The 20,128-nt window shown below is 34.7% G+C and overlaps 1 protein-coding gene across 1 annotated transcript in view; it reads left to right on the top strand.

Moving 5' to 3' along the window:
* The window catches only part of LOC134542629 (inhibitor of Bruton tyrosine kinase), a 115,793-nt gene that overhangs the window by 36,483 nt on the left and 59,182 nt on the right, over positions 1-20,128 (top strand). The window contains exons 8-9 of the mRNA XM_063387027.1: positions 6,123-6,423; positions 13,898-14,020. Coding sequence (XP_063243097.1) covers positions 6,123-6,423; positions 13,898-14,020 — 424 coding nt within the window. The remainder of the gene's footprint in view (positions 1-6,122; positions 6,424-13,897; positions 14,021-20,128) is intronic.

Below are 20,128 nucleotides of genomic sequence, written 5' to 3'. Positions count from 1 at the left end.
CGTTCGCCTACGTTCGCCATTGCATCGTGTGTTGCCTGTTCATGAAGAGTATCTAACCTAACAAAACAAAATTTCCCGGGAAGCGCATCACGGAAACCAACAACCTAGAAAATATCTAGGTCGTTGACGGGATCGTAGTGAACTTGCAAAGATAAAAATGAAAATATTTTAAATGCTGAAAACTACTACAAATATTTTAGTACGCGGTTTTTTACATTCGTTGATAATCACTTTAGTCTTCAAATTTTTTTTCTGATCAATATTTTACATAGGGACAAATCATACATTTTGTGGTGCACATTTAGCGTACTGAAGTTGGTCAACTCGAATCGTCAGTTTGTTTCCATCTGAAATTACTAGTGGTCAAACGTTTGTTTACAAATACCGTTTAATGATTTTGGTTTGTGTTAAAATTCGTCATAATGGGTATAAACACTATTACAACTTCTTGTATTGTTATGTAACTTTAATATCTTATGCAAATTTCTCAAAAATAGATGCTAATTTCTGGAAAATAGATGCTAATTTTCAACATCATAAATGCTAATTATGTAATAAATAGATGCTAATTTTTCCAGGCCCTAGAAATATGTATGTTTTTGTTTTTCACTATCGCGTATTTTCACGTTTTTTTTGTTCTTATCTTAAAAGAGATATAATAAAGCCGCTCTAATGAGATTTAATTGTTTCTTGGTTAACAAAAACTGTTTAATTATCAAATATTGTTAATTGTTTATATTCTATTTATTATTATTTACGCGACGTCATACTGTACGCGTACGCAATACGACTCAATTCGTTGCTGCAACATAACATAGCATGTTATGCGGTATCACAAGTAAAATATAAAAATGAATCAGGGCCCGCCCATCTTCCTACCCAAGGGCGATTTGCCTTTGTGTTTATCGGACAATGTGTTCCTTGGCACACTATTTTTTTCCGCTGCTCATTTTATACTCATACCATTCGCTACATCTTTAAGAGCAGCTTCCATGGCTGACTCTTCATACAACAGTATTTTCCGTTTTGGCATTTTGCCCTGTAATTAAAGAACGAGACACATTACAATGTTTAGTTTACTTATTAATGTCAAAATGTATATCGAATGACCACTAAATTAATGTAAACAACAATGCCTACACAATTTTTGCAATCAATAAAGTAAAGTACAGTAGAACCCTGTTATAATGAATCTGAAGGGAGTAGTTTATATGTTCACTATAGAGGGGAAACTTTATATCTGGGAAAACTTTTATATTGGCAATACATACTCAAAAGCAAAATCCTAACTACACATAGGCCTAAGACAAGAAAAGAACGAATGAAAATACTCAAAGCAACAGTTTTATGAGCAAATGCAGATATTATTTTTAATGCACTATACATGTACAATCTTTCTATTAATGGTTTTTCAACATCTGCGTATTTTCCTTTTTTCAGGCGTTTAATAGGTACTCTGTGACGTACTCGCAGCTTGAGAAAGAAGATTGTTCAGCTTGTTTAATATTGTACTTAATGTGGATGTTGTAATTCCCAGCTCCTTTGCTATTAACACGTCCGGGACAGTGGGGTTAAAGACTACCTTTTCAATAATCTCCAGTTTATCTCGCACAGATATGCCTTACGTTTATTACAGCGTTTTTCTCCCCTTTTTTTATGTACTTATTTCTTATTGAAGCACATTTGCAGCTTAATAGCACGAAATTATTTTTACCGTCAAAAGTAAATAAACGAAAAATAACGAGTCTGGCGCATCAAAGATCACTACATATCATTTAGTATCGCAGTTGCTAAAGCTGGAACGACATTTTCTCACTTTCTATGGAAAAATTTAGTAGACAGAGTTCTATCTAGTGGTAGTCTTACGAACCTTCCGCGTTTTTCTCCCCTTTTTTTATGTACGTATTTCTTATTGAAGCACATTTGCAGCTTAATAACACGAAATTATTTTTACCGTCAAAAGTAAATAAACGAAAAATAACGAGTCTGGCGCATCAAAGATCACTACATATCATTTAGTATCGCAGTTGCTAAAGCTGGAACGACATTTTCTCACTTTCTATGGAAAAATTTAGTAGACAGAGTTCTATCTAGTGGTAGTCTTACGAACCTTACTCGATCAAAATGTCCGAAACGTGAACGATATAAATGAGACGTAAAAATATTGAATTTGCTGCTATAATGTACATACGTATTTGTGTTCCGGTAATTTATTTTTAATTTTGATAACATATTAAATGTACACGCATTCACCCATTCTTTAACTATGCAGGGAAAACTATTTTTATTTTCACCAAACTGATCACCATTTCTGGCTACACGTAGCATACCGAGGCCACTGGAATACGACTTGTTTATAATATGAACAGTGGACAATCGAGTAGCGTATTGCGGAGAAAAACTTCAATGTGATCCAGAATAGACGTTTTGTGAAAAAACTTGTAATTATATGAAAATATGGAGATAAATGTGCATTATGTCGGCAAAATTTGTTCGTGGTACGCGGGAAAACGTATCAACATTGACAAAAGTTGTGCGCTATATCCAATAAATTAATACATAACCTCACACCATTTTGCCGGGACTGAGATGGAAATTCACAATAAACGGGAATTCATTATAGGCGGGTTCACTATAAACGGGTTCTACTGTAATTTCCGACCCAGAAGTCGTCATACACATGCATCGGAAGTCGTCATAGGTGACGACTACTGGATCTGATCATAATAACGTACTTTGTCTATTAACAACAAAGAACCAATATTATTTAAGAACTTTAGGGTGTAACTTAGCACAACTTTAAATAAAATATTAAATGTACCAGTGCTCGTCAGGTATGACGAACACTAGCAATACAAGGTTTTTATTGATCCAGTTTTCGTCACCCTAACTAAATCATACAAAGAAAACGAATTTTTTTAAATAAACACTTTCACCTCTTCAAGAACATTTAACTAACACATTCAGCACAAAACATCACGAATAAACATGAAAAATTACAGAATTAGAAGTAAAAATGTGCACTAACGTCCTTAGTGTTTTAGTATAGGAATTCCCCTATTTATATTCACTGCTCTACGAACTTTTGATGCACGGACTTTTTTTGATTGAAAATAGTGTTTGTTCCGAAAACTATTGTGGTAATTTCAGCTAGAACGTCGACCAAATTTTTGTCAATATTTAAGTTGGCGATATATTGAGCTACTTCTCTATTATTTACATTTGAAGTTGCTAGTGACGACCATTGGAGCAGTGACGAGTACCGGTGCACTTACCTTAAATATTTTTTAGCCGTGTTCATGGCCATAGTTGATGAAGAGTGCACAAATAATGTTATTGAAACTGGTTTTTTTCAATTTTCGCCTTCTTTTGTTTTTTGATTATGCCAGAAGCCGTTGCTTGCTGTTTTACCGACTTTTTTCCTTCATCCGATTTCTGGGTGAATCTTTTTTTTGCAGCCTGACGTTCCTCAGATTTAATGTGCTTTTCAAGTACATCTTTTTTTTTTTCCACTCCAGACGGCGATTACATAAATTGCACATTAAAATATTCGTATCACTTCGTAGAATTGTTCATTTTTGTATTCATTTATGCGATCGCGAATGGAAATTATGTTTCATCCCATTTTTACCACGAGAAATAACAGTATACAACATATTCACGAGTATGCACGTAGTATTTGTAAACACACCACCTTCCACAGACTGCACAAGAACGCGGCTTTCACGTGAAACACAGACAGAAAATGGGCGCGGCGAAGCAGAGATGTTGCAATATGGTGGCCTAAAAACTTGTACTCTGCAAGATGACGGACACTCTACAGCTAGTTGTTCTTTGTTTTGTTGACAATCGCGAGGCACGGATGTCCATTTTTTATTCAATATTTACGAACAATAGTGTTGTGAATGATGTGACAATAAGATACTTGTGCTGAATACGCCATAAAATGATGGTTTCTTTTGATACTGAACTGAAACTAAATATGTACAATCGGTAAATAAATTGTGTAGAGTGAAGATGAATCTACGTTTTTTACCTTGATTTCGCATTTATCTCGGAATAGTCTATATTTCACATTTTATAGCGGAAAAAATATAATTTAGCATATTTTCGCATCTATTTCGCGAAAACGAAAAATCGCCATCCCTGGTGATATCTTAAACCATAAAATTTGACAATTTTTTAGTTATAAAACTGTTTATATACATAAAATAGGGAATTTTTAGTAATATTTATTCATTATTATCTATTATTATTTGGATATAATAACCATGTATGTATTTTGTTATAGAAAACAAATACAAATTTCTCAACAAACCTTCTTAGTTTCATACATGTGACACGTTTATAATTTAATTTTTTTTGTCGAAGGGTCCTATTTGTTGTATGTAAAAGTAAGGAATTATAAAAAAATTCTGTGTTTATTCGAAAAATATTTGATTGAATATCAAATATTTATCTAATAATCACAGACTCCTCTCAATGTAGCTTTGCATGTGCCATGAAGCACATGTTCCTAGCTCAGTTCGGCCATCCTATTTTTTTTGTTTGTGTTTTCCCAAAAAAAAAAGTCTGGGCTAATGCTTTGTCATGGCATGGTTGCTACAGGACTAGAAAACCGGGAAATGTCAGGGAAATTAAAATGGTCAGGGAATTCCGGGAAATGTCAGGGAAAATTTTAAAGTTGTTTATAATTATATAATTCAAACAAAGCTTTGTTTTGATGCGCTCGTACCGCTACCGAACGACTCCGCTAAAAGGCTGCTGCTTAAGGCACACGGCAACTGCAACTTTTTTTTTTACTTGGTCTACGATTGTCCGTTGCAATAGGCTGTTACAACCACCCACCATAACTTCTGGCCAATCCAGGCACTCGTTTGTTCACTAGCGAACCCGGCCTTCATTTTTTCGTGTTTTGATCCTTTTTAATTTGCCCTTGAACTTTGTGTTTTGTTCCGTTCCATGCAGTGAACTACAGAACGGGCATGGCGTCGTTTATCTTTTGAAGGCTATTTTCACGTGAAATAAGATGAGTACAAAGCTTATTACGTGAATTTAAAGGCGTTGTTTCAGGTGAAGTTAGTTTTTGATGTGATCATAAGAAAATAAAGTGCATTTTGATAAAGAAGCAATACCAATTCTCTTTTTTGAAAACTACCAAGCTGATACGAAAACACGTGACTTTTGTGTGCGGTTATGTTTTTGCATTTTTTCTAACTATTTTTTTTAATTACTTTTTTTTCCAACCGTTATAATCCGTGAGTTCTGTTGCGTGACACTTACATTGTGTATTAAAAAATATCCATAACTGAACATGTTTTTCCCCAGAATCGTTAGTTAACATTGTAAGAATGTAAGAGTAGGCCCTATTGCATGTTGTAATGCTGCTATTGTAATTCTGTAAGTAGGCCCGTTATATTGCTAGGTGTGAATTTGTAATAGTTTTTGTATTTGAGTAGTAATATTTTTTTAAGAATTCATAAACAATAATTTGTTAACCTAACCTGAAAATATTAATATGTACTTTATTTTTAGCTTAGAGATGTCGAAGAAAACTACTTTTAAGGATAATTGGCTCAAGAAGTCATAGTTTCAGCATATCAAACCCTCTGCTAAAAACATAAATTCTGCGTACTGCACTTTGTGCTACAAAATTATTCACAGCAATATGGGCCGAAGAGCTCTCACCAGCCATGTCGAAGGAAAAAAACACATTCGCAATTCTGCCGTCAAAATAACACAATAAAAAAACCTTATTTTACCTCATGTTGAAATTTTTATATTACATTTAGTCATATGCACGTTAATATTTATGGTATGTACTTCATAAGAAAGTTAGGGAATTTTTCTCTTAAATTTCTGGAAAACAGGGAAAAGTCAGGGAATTCTAAGATTCTATTTCTGTAGCAACCATGCATGGCCAATTTATTTCCCAATAGTATCTTATTTTTCTGTAGTGTGTCATTGATTCCACGACCTTCTTTGACAAGGTGTTTACCTTAAGTTAAAAAATTCCTTTTAATGTTAATTTTTACAGTTGCTGTGATGATGATAAACAGAAATTTTTGTAAAAAGTAACACAAAATGGCAGCATTATCAGGAACCATAATTGTTTCTTGCAGATGTATCTTCAACTTGAACCGCTTGGTGATCGTGAAGGACATAGCCATCAACCGACAGCACCTGCTGCTGGTCACCGCGGACGGCGAGGCGTTCGAAGGGGAGGTGAAGGCCAGGAAGAGCCGGAGGCTGCACCAGTCCCCGGAGACGCAGCCCAAGGTCCCCCAGAACAAGTGGTCGGCGTTCAACGAGTTCCTGGAGAAGGGGGAGTGTGAGGTGGTCGCCCTGAAGAAGATACCGCACATCCACAGAGCTGTCTCCGTTACGTCCGATCTGAAAGGGAGGAACTTCGCAGTCATTCAGGTGCAGTACCTCCTCTCGTTGCAGTCCTTGTAATGTTACCTGCTTAAGAAAACAATGGGAAAACCAAACATATTATGCTTCTTAATCAAGAAATTTATTAAAAGGGTAAGTAAAAAAAGTGTGTGTTTTATAGGTTAAATAGCTGTGATGATCAGTAAATTTTCTGTACCTAATAAATACTACATGAATAACAGTTTACTTCCACCATTTTAATTGGGACAGGAAATTTTAGTGAACTGCAAAATTTAATCCGGTCTGTTGGAAATTAATTATTTTAATGACATTTTTATATGCGAAATACGGACAAAGAGCTCACATTTACATTTTTTTTAACTTTTTTATATTTTCATTTGGGTTATTAACTGCTGCCAAGTAAATTGTATTTTAGTTCAACAATACAAAGAGACATTTACTGCAACTTTTAGTAGTTGTTTTTGGGGTCGCAACGTCTGTTTTATTATGTTATGCGGCATATAAGGTACTATTGTGCACATAGTGGTATGTTGATTGTGACTATCGATTTTATAGTGCATCTATTTTTTGTGCTTTCGCAAACTATATACTTGAAACTTAAATGTTACTAGTATTATTTATTTGAAGCATTTGGACAATTATGCAGAGTAAAATTCTTAATTGCATTTGGTAAAGTTTAACTTGTAAATTATTGTTGTTTGTTTTGACAATTTCATTTGTGGTCCTTTATAAATTTTATAGCTGGATTCTGCTTCTTAATTTTTTTTCGGATGTATGATAATATTATTTCTGAACACATACTATCTTTAAAAATAATTAGCTGTTACTGCATAGTATTTACATTAAATGTGCAAATGATTTGGCTGCACAGCAGTAAAGTGCAGGGATATAATGTTTGATTATATTGTGATAGTATAACATACGTTAATGTTAGAATCTTTGTTGAAGTATTGCTTTGGACATTCGTATCCTGATGCACAAGCAAATGGAAACAGTCAGAAATGATAAGAAAATTGTGAAGCAAGAGCTTCATTTTATATTATGATATACTACACCCTCTATTTATTGATGAATAAATGTGTGTTAGTACATGCACGTACTCTATTATTTAGAGGTTTAAGAAAACCCGTCCAGTTACTGGACGAGGTAACATTGTTAGCTAATTTAGATTACATAATTATATTTATATTGTAAGATTTTATAAAATTTCCTAGAAAACATAAAAAAAATTTGAAAAAATCTGGAATTTAGTTTTGCTAATTTAATTGTTATCCTGACCTTGCAACTTGAAAGTAAAATAAACAAATGTTAATATAAATAAGTGCCAGAATCAAGTAAAAGTTAGCTGTAAGTGTGTGTTTAATGCTGCAGGTTGGGTAAGATGCCACAGTAAACAACTAAAAGTGTGAATAACTTAATCAAAATATGTAGTATGAGCTCATTCCTCATAAGTGTAATAAAGCCTTGCGGAGAAAAATATTCACAGTTTAATTTGACTTTGTGGATATTTTATAATTCATTTGATATTCGCTTTGCATCAAAAATCTAGTGTTCGTACAGGTTATCTAATACTATTAAACAAGCAATTATTGTGTGTGTGTGTATGTATGTGTGTTTTGTGTGTGTTTTGTTGTCTGTGTTATGGTGTGTGTGTTTTTTTGTGTGTACACACACATTAGCAGCTCAGAAATGGCTAACGTGATTATACAAAAAAAATTGGTTGTCTGTAAAGTCTGTTTACGGACGATAGTTTAACGTGACAATGTCATAACAAAACATTGATGAAATGATTGATCCAGAAGAAAAGGAAATATCATATTCGGCATGAGACAGAGCCGTAATAGGTTTTTGCAACCAAACCATTTAGGCATTAAAAATATTATATTCTTTGATGAAGAAATTTTTTTTTTAATCTATCTTTTGTGTGATAAAATCTACCTCTGCATACTTTTATGAATAAAATTGAATCATTTTTATTGAATTATCACTATTTTGTATGAATACAAAGAAGGATCAGTGAAATGAAATGTACAATTTAACTAATAAATTTACTTTTATTTGCATTCATTAATTCAAATATATTTATTACTTTTGAAATGTTGCGTGCGCCGTATTTATTTTTACAAGTACAAAAAAAAAATTTGCAGCTGCCGGGATTCGAACTGACAACCTTTGGATTGGAATTCAAATGATTTTTATTCTACATGTTTACACTTTACAGAAGGTAGCGATGCTGACGGCACGGCCACGAGACCATACTTGAAAAATATTAGTTCCAGATGTTATATACATATTTATAAAAATTTTGTTCACGGTAGGGGAATAATATTATTTCGTTTATATAACACGATTTTATAATAAATACGCATCCCAAATGCACCAAACTTATTTATAATGTGTTACAATATTTTTTAAAACATTGTGCAAAAGATCCCGGGTGTAATTTGAATTATTATGTGTAACTGTAAAACACCATTTTTGTTTCAAAACGTATTTGAATATTCAACATTACTTTTAAATAACCGTACCGATTGTGCTGAAAATCGGTGGACGATCGTTAAATTACATAATATTAATAATTCAAATGATGAAAATATATGATTGAAAAGTCAAATCGATGGTTGTTCCAATCGAGTGTAAGAGAGATGCCACGCATGCGTACAATGAGCATGAAGAGAGATGCCATGCATGCGTACAATGAGCAGACAGGACACATCCGTAGTGGGACACTTTTTCGTGCATGCAGCCGGCGTTCATCGATTTATTAGACGTCACGTCAAAAAAAATTCTAAAAGTTACCCTTAGACTGGACATGGCATTGAATAAATGTAAGCAAGCTAACAGTTTCTTGTTTGTGTACTGATTGACCATCGCTGCGCTATCTCTTAATTTCAATGATAAATAATGATTGTCAAATTGTAAAACTAATATTTTAATGTATTTTATGTAGGGGTGTGCAGGATCCCGACGCTTGGGGAAAAAGTCGGGAAAATAGGCTTCCCGAAATACCGGGCGGGAATTTAATTACTCCCGAATTTTTCGGGAAATTGTTTAAAAATGTACAAATGTGTACTAATCATGTAAAAATGTTTTCTATCAATTCAAATTGTTTTTACAACAATAATTTTTATGGATTCGTACATTTTTGAAGGGTTACCATACTATTTAAACGCAAAACATCTTTTAAACGTATGCCGATCAAAGCGACAGCTGTGGTGTGCAGTGAATTATGATAATCGCTTACACATATCTAATTGGAATATAAAAAACGTACACGGAGTACCTTAAATGTTGTATGCGTTCTTAAATATATTTCTTCAAGGGTACAAATTTGCAAGATACGTGAATAGTCAGTTATATAACGTTATTGCTAGTGATGGGCCGAGACTCGAAAATTCGAGTCGAGTCAAGCGAGTAGCATCAGCTCGGCTCGGCTCGGCATTCGAGTTTATATTACTCGACGGGGCGAAACTCGAAAGGAAATTCGGGTAAAACTCTATGATAAAATATAATAAAATTGAATTACAATAAATTCTTAATATTAGAGATGTACGAACCTGCAAATTTTTAAGTCGAGTCGAGTCGAGTCGAATTATACAATAATTAGTTCGAGTCGATTCGAGTCGAGTTTGTAGATCATAAATTCAAGTCGAGTCGATTCGAGTCTGAATTTTTATTTGAATCTTTGACACTTAAGTTGAGCTTGAATATTTGCACTTTACTGCTAAGAGTCCTTAGACTGGCCCACGTAATCAAATATATTTAAAATACAAGTATTAATACAAATAATTCATTTAGAAGAAATTCTTAACTGATATAATACAATTCAATAATTGAGGTATAGAGCATAGAAAAAAGTATTTTTTGAATTTTTAAATTTTATTTAACAAATATTGCCCAACTATGAAAATTAAAAAAATTTGATATCTCCTAAAGTATTTGGAATTTCTTATATCTGCCGGCTTTAATGAAAAGAGGAATTTAAAGAGCATATAATTAAAGTATTTTTAGAATTTTTAAATTTTATTTAACAAATATCGCCCAACTATGAAAATTAAAAAATTCGATATCTCATAAAGTATTTGGAATTTCTTATATCTGCCGGCTTTAATGAAAAGAGGAATTTAAAGAGCATATAATTAAAGTATTTTAAGTTTTTAACATTTTTTTTCGCAAATACCGCTCAACTACATATTTACCTTATTTTGGACCGAACGAGTTAGCTGCGGCCTGCAGCATTCACGAGTCAATAAAAAAATGAATATAATTTAGGCTTGTTGGCGCGAAGGTTAGGTTACGTTTCACACAATCATTAGAACATTTTTGAAAACTTTCACTTATGGGAAGTGTAAGGCCGTGCTACAATTAACGCAACATTACAATAAACGTTCCCATAACAAATATAATACATTTAAAGATTATTGCTACAACACTAACGCCGTTACGTTGCCGGCCAATCGCAAGCTGGCACTTCCAACCAATCCATGCTTTTGTATTTGTATTAAATAGTTACACTTTATAAAATACTTTATACTTCATAATTAATTTTAACTTGCCACTTAATTTGGATAGCAAACAATTATACAAAATGCACTCTCGCCGAACGTAATAGTGTAAACAAACACGGAAAAAAAATTCATGTTCGCCACCCTACACTTCCTAAAATTAGTGGAGCACAGTTGTTTTTTTTAACTGCCATTTCGTGATTGGTGGCGTATCAGTCGCAAACATGCGCTCTGTAACACAAGTATAACGCTACCGTTAATTTATTATTGTAACGTTGCGCCGATTGTAGCACGGATTTACTAAAAAAAAAAAGTAATATTTGGGCCGATATTAAGATTATAAAATTTAATTTGTGTTTTGTTTATTAAAAATGTGTTCGTCTTCTTTGCTATGTGGTCACACCTGTTAAGTTGGCAATATGTAAAACTAAAATATAAATAATATGGCCGATTGTCGTCATTGTTTTTAAGTACGTGTTTCGGTCTTACGTACGTATTTTTAGTGTCGGCTGAAGTCACGTAAGGAGATATTAAGAATTGTAATTCAATTTTATTATATTTTATCATCGAGTTTTATCCAATTTCCTTTCGAGTTTCGCCCCGTCGAGTAAAATAAAATTCGAATGCCAAGCCGAGCCGAGCTGATGCTACTCGCTCGACTCGACTCAAATTTTCGAGTCTCGGCCCATCACTACTTAATATCTCCTTACGTGACTTCGGCCGACACTAAAAATTACGTACGTAAGACCGAAACACGTACTTACAAACAATGACGACAATCGGCCATATTATTTATATTTTAGTTTTACATATTGCCAACTTAACAGGTGTGACCACATAGCAAAGAAGACGAACACATTTTTAATAAACAAAACACGAATTAAATTTTATAATTACAATATCGGCAGAAATATTACTTTTTTTTTTAGTAAATCCGTGCTACAATCGGCGCAACGTTACAATAATAAATTAATGGTAGCATTATATTTGTGCGCATGTTTGCGACTGATACGCCACCAATCACGAAATGGCATTTAAAAAAAACTTTGCTCCACTAATTTTAGGAAGTATAGGTTGGCGAACATGAATTTTTTTTCCGTGTTTGTTTACACTATTACGTTCGGCGAGATTGCGTTTTGTATAATTGTTTGCTATCCAAGTTAAGTGGCAAGTTAAAATTAATTATTAAGTAGGTAAAGTATTTTATAAAGTGTAACTATTTAATACAAATACAAAAGCATGTATTGGTTGGAAGTGCCAGCTTGCGATTGGCCGGCAATGTAACGGCGTTAGTGTTGTAGCAATAATCTTTAAATGTATTATATTTTTTATGGGAACGTTTGTTGTAATGTTGCGCCAATTGTAGCACGGCCTTACACTTCCCATAAGTGAAAGTTTTCAAAAATGTTCTAATGATTGTGTGAAACTTACACTAACCTTCGCGCCAACAAGCCTAAATTATATTCAATGTTTTTTATTGACTCGTGAATGCTACAGGCCGCAGCTAACTCGTTCGGTTCAAAATAAGGTAAATATGTAGTTGAGCGGTATTTGCGAAACAAAAATGTTAAAAATCTGAAAATACTTTTATTATATGCTCTTTAAATTCCTCTTTTCATTAAAGCCGGCGGATATAAGAAATTTCAAATACTTTAGGAGATATCGAATTTTTTAATTTTCATAGTTGGGCGATATTTGTTAAATAAAATTTAAAAATTTCGAAAATACTTTTATTCTATGCTCTATACCTCAATTATTGAATTCTATTATATCAGTTAAGAATTTAACCTAAATGAATTATTTGTATTAATACTTGTATTTTAAATATATTTGATTAAGTGGGCCATGATATAACAAGACAACCATCTAAGGACTCTTAGCAATAAAGTGCAAATATTCAAGCTCGACTTAAGTGTCAAAGATTCAAATAAAAATTTAGACTCGAATCGACTCGACTTGAATTTATGATCTACAAACTCGACTCGAACTAATTATTGTAAAATTCGACTCGACTCGACTCAACTTAAAAATTTGCAGGTTCGTACATCTCTAGTTATTGCCATCAACATCGAATATTTAAACTAAAACCACTGTGTGTCCTTAGACACAAACAAAACACATGTGCAATCCAACCTTTGCGCCAAAGATACAAGAAATACTAGACGTGCGTTACATAACGAAGAGTAACCGTTCGCATTACTTGATAGCAGTGGCGATGTAGAGAACTGTATTGGCACTTTGAAAAATATGAAATCACGTAGTTTTACACCACTGCTTTGGGAGAAAAAAATAGTTGTTTACTGTTTAGTTTGGCGGGCTTTGTCGGCTGACGTTACATTATTAAGGCTTGTGCAAAGTATCTATTCCTATTTTCGATGCCGTTGTATATTAAAACAAACTAGCAGCCTACAAATAATGGAGGTCGTAACTGATCAGCTTGTTACTTGTAAACCTAAAAGTGTTTGGAAGTATTTTGAACGTCTGACAGACAGTAAATTCCTGGCAAAGTGTGTCTCGTGTGAAAAATTTTTGAGATGCGAGCATGGTAGCACGTCTGGATTACTAAGACATCTCAATAAACATCCCTCTATAAAAAAAGAATTTGAGGATGATAAAAAATATGAAGTCGCTGCTGAAAAAAGGGCCAGTGAAGCAGACAAAAGAAATAGCAGCAAAAAACAACTAACTTTGCAAGAAATTTTGAAATGGCCATCTTATATTAGAATTAAAAATTTGCTTTTTTTTTTTTTAATTTTCCGGATCCCGTCCTGTTTCCCGCGGGAATAAAATATTTTTCCCGAAAGTTTTCCTCACTACAAAAACCTATTCCCGCACACCCCTAATTTTATGTCGTCACGAATTCACAACAAAAAATGCCGAGCAAAGCTCGGTCGTCCAGGTACTAACACTAAGAAGTAGTTATTATTTTTATTTTGTTGCAGTCAGTTCATAATTGGTAATGTTTATACCAATTTTTGTTTGGTTGTTCACATCAGGCTCATCCCAAAGCCTGTTTGTTGGAGGTTCCACAGGTGGAAACATCAGACATGAGGGAACACATGCTAAGCCTTCTTCAAGAAGCACATGAAGATGATACCATACATGACGTGGAGTTTCAGGTAACCACAGTAAACCTTTACAAAATATATTATAATATGTCATTTTGGACCAATACTAGTGTGTGAGGGTTCTTGGAACCATTATCAGTTATTACCTGGTACATTTTTTCCTTGTGTACTGCCAATTTTTTTAAATTTGCAGATGTATTTTCCCTTCAAAATTTGCTCTTAAACTAAACTTGTAAAGAAAATTCTTGCTCAGTTGTTTTCAGAGGTTATTATAACATTGATTTAATGTCAGAGTAAAAAAAAAATTAATTAATAAATTTTTGTGATCTATTAATTTTTCTCAAATCTAAAATATGTTTACTCAAATCTTACCTTTAAATACTGTGTTCAAGCATTCAGCCAGTAATTTAATACTTTTGGTGCTGCAAAAGAAATTATAATTAATACTGACTTAGACGTCCAGTTCCAGAAATACAAAGTGTTATTTATTTTTTTATTTTTTACGAAACTAGAGAAACTTGACATGTCAGAAATATTGGGTTCGTATTAGCACTTTGCAAGACGAAATCTCGCGCAGATAAACGGTGGGCAGATGGTCGCATAAATGACACAATAGTTTTGGTAAATTCTATTTGGTAAAATCCAGGTCAGCTTTTTTTATGTCCTACAAAAACAAAACTCCTTCTGGAAGATTGAAAATGTTAAGCATTTCATACATATAAATTCTGATACTTAATAATTTAGTCTTTTATTAATATATAGAGTTTTTTTTAGGCATGTATAGTTTTTAAACTGTTTAATGTATGGATTACCTCATACCCAAGTAGTCTTAATTATTTCGTTTAGACTAGTATTTGGTATGAACTTTGTGCCGGAAATTAGGCATTTCGTCACCTTTTTTAATTTTTTCTATAATTTTAAAATTTTTTGGGGTTTCTTATTTTTTTAATTTATCTGGTTGTTAATGGGGGTGATTTACTTTTTGTTAGGCCGGTGTACGCCACGGATTTAAACTTTGTGCCAGTGGACCGAAGCCCCTTCCCAGGGGACCAATCTGATATTTTGCTGTCTAATGTGGACATGGTCAGCCCGGTTGAAATTTCTCTCGCCTGCAGTCACGTCCCGAGTTTGTAATTTTAATTCCCTACATGACCAAAACTGCTTTGAGCAGCTCCTGGGCTGCAAGCTGCTACCTTTTAGAGGCCTGCTGAGAAAAGCATGTCTCGTCACGAAGCAGTCTCCAGTGGAGCTGCGTTCCCACCTTAGTGGCTATTTCTGCCCCCCCTTCCTCTCTCTCCTCCTCACTTTAGTTCTGAGAAATTAAGCTAAGAGCAGTGACCGGACGGGACGATGACCTGATGCAAAAACCTTCTCCCGGGTCCGACAGACACATCCCTGACATCTAGCGGAGGAAAAAGTAACCGCGGGCCTGGTCGCCAGTGTGCAGAGCTTACCCTCATGACACCTGGTGGCAAGTCTGCTCACCACCTCAAGTAGTTCCCCCTTACGCCGCTAGAAAGCAGCGTCGCGGTGCCATAAGGCACTATGCTTTCCTCTCGCGGCCCGGAGAAGTCGATTGTTCGTTGCTTTCGTTTCGGTCCGGTAGAGAGCGCGCATGTCGTGTTGTTGTCGCGCCCGCCTCGGACTCCTTCGGAAATTTTCGGCTTAGAACCGAACCTACCCCCTCCTTTGACCCGGGGCCTTACCGCCCGATTTAATTAGGTGCTTTGTCCGATTGCGAGGACTCAGCCCTCTGACCTCGGCTACTGACCACGTCTCCTCTACGTCCTAAACGCTAAGAGGGTTTTTGCGGGAACAGTGATTTTCGTGTGCACGAGAATGTAGTCAGCTTGCTTAAGGGATGTGATCCCGTTTGTACAGTAGCCAGGCAGAGGTAGTTTTTAGAAAAGTCATGCGTTGTTAAATTTTTTATTTATTCTTATTTAATTCTAAAAATTCCGGTTTCGTCCGCGCATCCTGACTTCTCGGTCCGCGGCATCCTGATGTCGGCGCGGGACACCTAGTGAGCTCCGAACTCTACACCCTGGTTGACAGGGTCGAAGTGCTGGAAAGACAAATTGCTCCCAGCTCGTGGTCCTGCACCTCCACTGCGGGTCACGTTAGAAGAGAGGTTTCCACGACCCGACGTTATTTTTTGAAGACCCGGGTGGTAATGTGAAATCAACATCCCCCCCCCCCCACCTTCTAGCTATGAACTACATTAATCGAATGAATAGCCTACCAGCGAACAGTGCTTTCCTCAAGAATATGTAGAGTCAATAAAACTAATCATCGATGTATTAATTGGACAAATCAAATTTTGGTTTGATACTAATAAATTTTTGTTTATGTTATTGTTTGTTGTTAAAGTTGAGTATATGTGTTATACTAATCTAAGGGCCGGCCCGTTATCGAAAAACTTAATATATAATTAATATATTAATTGGGAAACTGTTAAATGCCAAATCAAATGAAAACGGAATTCATTATTTACCTTTTTTAAATAAAACAGGGAACCTATAGACCAAGCTACTTGTGTAGTGTTAATTTATTTATGATATACCTTCTTCCCGTAAACGATCCACCAGCTCCCCAGTTGCTTGTGTCAGGGAGTTCCAAATTGTCTTTTTCTCCACCTCGTGCCACCTCTGGTCAATAAACTTATTTTTCTTATATTTCTTACCTAGCAAGTTTCCAAGGCTCTTTTTAATTAATTTAAAATAATTCAATTTTGAGATACGAGGGGCGTTACAATTGGTAGCAGAGCGTGGTTTGGTCTATAGGCATACCTAAATCGAGTAGGCATACCTAAAATAAAAAAATAAAAAATAATAAATATAGAAAAAAAAAAAAAGAAAATTAATTAAATTTTGTGATGGCAAATTTGTAATAATAACATTGTAAACTGATCGCTGGTACACCCTGTAGTTATATTGCTTTTCAATTTTACTATTTATTTTGAGTTTTACGTCCCACTGTGATTGAGTTTGCGCGCGGTGAGACACCGCGCGGCCTCCGTCGCGTCGGTGCGACGACCCTCAGGCAGCGTGCTTTATCAAGCGCGCGTGTCATTCTCCCTGTCATCCTCTTCACCCCTCCCCCTCACGCCTCACCGGCTGGAGGAGGCAAGGTCATGTCGTTGCCCCCGTGTCTGGCAGCGAGACAATGCGTTGCAATCTAGTTTGTTCCTCACGGCCGACAGTGCCCTGAGTGTCTAAATTCCTCCTTTTATCTGTGTTTTTTTTTATAACACATCCGCCTGCAAAACAGGCCATCTTTGTAAAAAAAAAAACTCATCATAGAAGTCCTTTCGGACATCGTGGTATTTTTTGTTTTGTGTCTCGGCGCCTTGCGCGCGCCGGCACGTTATCTCTTCACCACATGGCAGGGCCGCCAACCACGCGGAACTCTTCTCTACTCCACCCACGTATCACGTGTTTTGTAAACAAACTACCCATGCATTGTATGTCCTATTAATATTATTTTAATGTCACCAAGACAGGCACTATAAATAATCTATACTGCATTAATTCTAGCAGCAAAGTATTTTCTTAATCTAGGGTTACTAAATTGTAACATAATATGCTTATATAACTTATAATAATATTAACAATACAAATAATATGATAATATAAACCTTTTGTTTTAGCTAATGTTAAGAAACTTCTATTGTTTACATTTTCTAAGTATCTTAAAATTAACGATAAAGTATTTTAATAGTACTTAAAATAAATTTATAAAGGGTCCATTCATTACATAACATAAAATAAGAATATGTTCTTAAGTAATTTTAACAAGTACTCTAATCCTATTGCATCGTTCACAAGCAAAGTGAATATACTTCGACGTACCATTTCATTGTGTCACCATACACACCCATGTGCCTAGCTTTTGTTTGGATTTATTTCGTGATCACCCAACGAGAGGTGCAATCACTCATGCCTTTAAGGAAAGGTTACTGAATTAAATTGTTTATATACACGGGTTGAATCCCCAATACTTGTTACGCTAGCCATGAGGTGAGGAATTTATTGTAAGATAGAGTACTATACCTTTTTTTTTAACGTCGAGTTTTCTATGAGCAATTTACCAATTAATCTAAGAATACAAGGTAAAGGATAAATAATATTTTTGTAATTATGAATTTTGAGTAAACAATTTATTAACTTTTATATTTTTTGGATCGGTGTTTATTTCTATTATAAGGTGGTGTACAGCCATGTATTTAAAACATCTAAATTTTTTTCATTATCCATTTTTCATCCAAATTTGTTGATCTTTCGGGTTTCAAACCCGAACTAACTCAGGGGTGAAATTCCCTCGTAGGTATCTCTGCTTCAGCCTGATGGTCTGATCAACCGTCAGAGCTTGAACATATTGAGCCTATGTGAGTTAATAAATGTAGGTATCCGGGACCGAGGTGTATCTCGCTTTTTAAGCAAGTATTAAATTCATCATTTCGTCTGATCCATCGTCAGATTGTGCAGAGCTATGACTCAATGCCTTCGACTTCTTATGGACAGCGAAACAATTATGTACAGGGGTTATATTCCCAAATTTAGTTTGTAAGTTACGGGTTACCATACCCATTTACAGGGGTTACAATCCCCATTAGTCACTGAGTGCTCAAGGACAAATTTCCCTTGTTTCGGCCTCAGTGCTTTTCGGCCTCCCTCACAGCGCCCATTTTGTGTTCCTACACGATATCCAAAATCTGAGATCAACGGGATGAATTTCATTTCATTAATATAACAACGACATAAATAGTTGTAAGCATACAGGTACTTTAAATTTAAGCTTTGAATTTAATATTTTTTATTTATTAAATGATTTTAAGGATTTATTTTAAATAATTCAAACCAAGTTTAAATGGAACCTATTTAATTATAAACCTTGTGATTGACTTATAAAGAGTTACAGCCAAAGGTCATGGAATTAATTCTGCTTTATTACAAGTAGTAGGGCAACAGGCATCCTTTTTTTGCTCAATAATAATAATATAATCACGCATATAAAAATAAGTTATTCCCCGAAATTTAGTAGCTACGAGGTGACTGCTCACATTTTAATATTTAAGGTAATCACCGAGAAGGGTGAAATACTTTCAACCCCCAACGAGAGGTCCACTAAATTAATTTGTGTATGTTTGAGCATCCCGTTTCTAGGCTAGCACAAGCTAGGTAATTTAAGATATTTTAATTTTTAATTTTTACATACCTTATTTCAGTCTTTAACAAGCCACTTGTCGCAAATAGTTTTACTTTTTTACTCAGAAATACCCCTCTGATATTTTTTGAATCTTCATGAATCTTGTTCCACGATTTCATATATTTAATTTCTGATTACGTTCTCTTTTTTATAACCATAATTCGTAAAGTAAGCAAGAATAATGTTTGTAGTGTTTTTTTTTTGTACTGATTTTGCGTTAATACTTGTACATGTTTATTTCTTTATTTTCCCTTGCACGTAAATGTGATGTACAGTGACGTACATAGAGTCTGAGCACTGAAGCTGTCACATCTAGCCATTTTTCTGTTTTCTTTTGCATTCTACCCCAAAGTTGTATTTCTTTTACATCGTTATCGATGAGATTGTTTATTTAAATAAGAGCTACGTGACTTCCAGACGGCAAACTGGTTTCTTTTATGTGTTTTTCTAAAATAGGAGCTAGGTCAAGCTAGCCAACGAGCGGCGCAAAAGTTAGGGTCCTCTGAGCCAACGAGCCATGACCAAGGTCCTCTGAGTGAAATATCTCATGACCATTTTTGAGTGTTCTTTGGGTTACATTCCCACCACTCATCTTTGGACGGCCTATGTTCAAACCCCCTCTCAGGCAGTGCGAAGCCTATCAGCAGTCATGGAAGATCTAACTGCTCCATTATGATTTATCCCTTTTTTGATTTATAATTGTTGGTTTATTGCATTTTACATTTCTTTAAATAATTTAAATTTGAGTGCGAAGAGTCGTTAATTTATCGTTTTGTTTCCAGAATACTTTAAATAATAAATATTAGTTAATAATAATAAACATCAGAGTGGTATGCGCTGAAATTTCTTAATTTATTGAATATTTAATATTTTTAAATTCATTCTTTCCTACGGATGGTTGATCTGTTGGGGTTTTCATCCCCAATCATTTAAAATTCCGCCATGGGAATA

Source organism: Bacillus rossius (genome assembly GCF_032445375.1).
Source record: "Bacillus rossius redtenbacheri isolate Brsri chromosome 9 unlocalized genomic scaffold, Brsri_v3 Brsri_v3_scf9_1, whole genome shotgun sequence".
Taxonomy (NCBI): domain Eukaryota; kingdom Metazoa; phylum Arthropoda; class Insecta; order Phasmatodea; family Bacillidae; genus Bacillus; species Bacillus rossius.
Note: the sequence above shows the minus strand (reverse complement) of the source record. Positions and strands in the feature narration are given on the sequence as shown.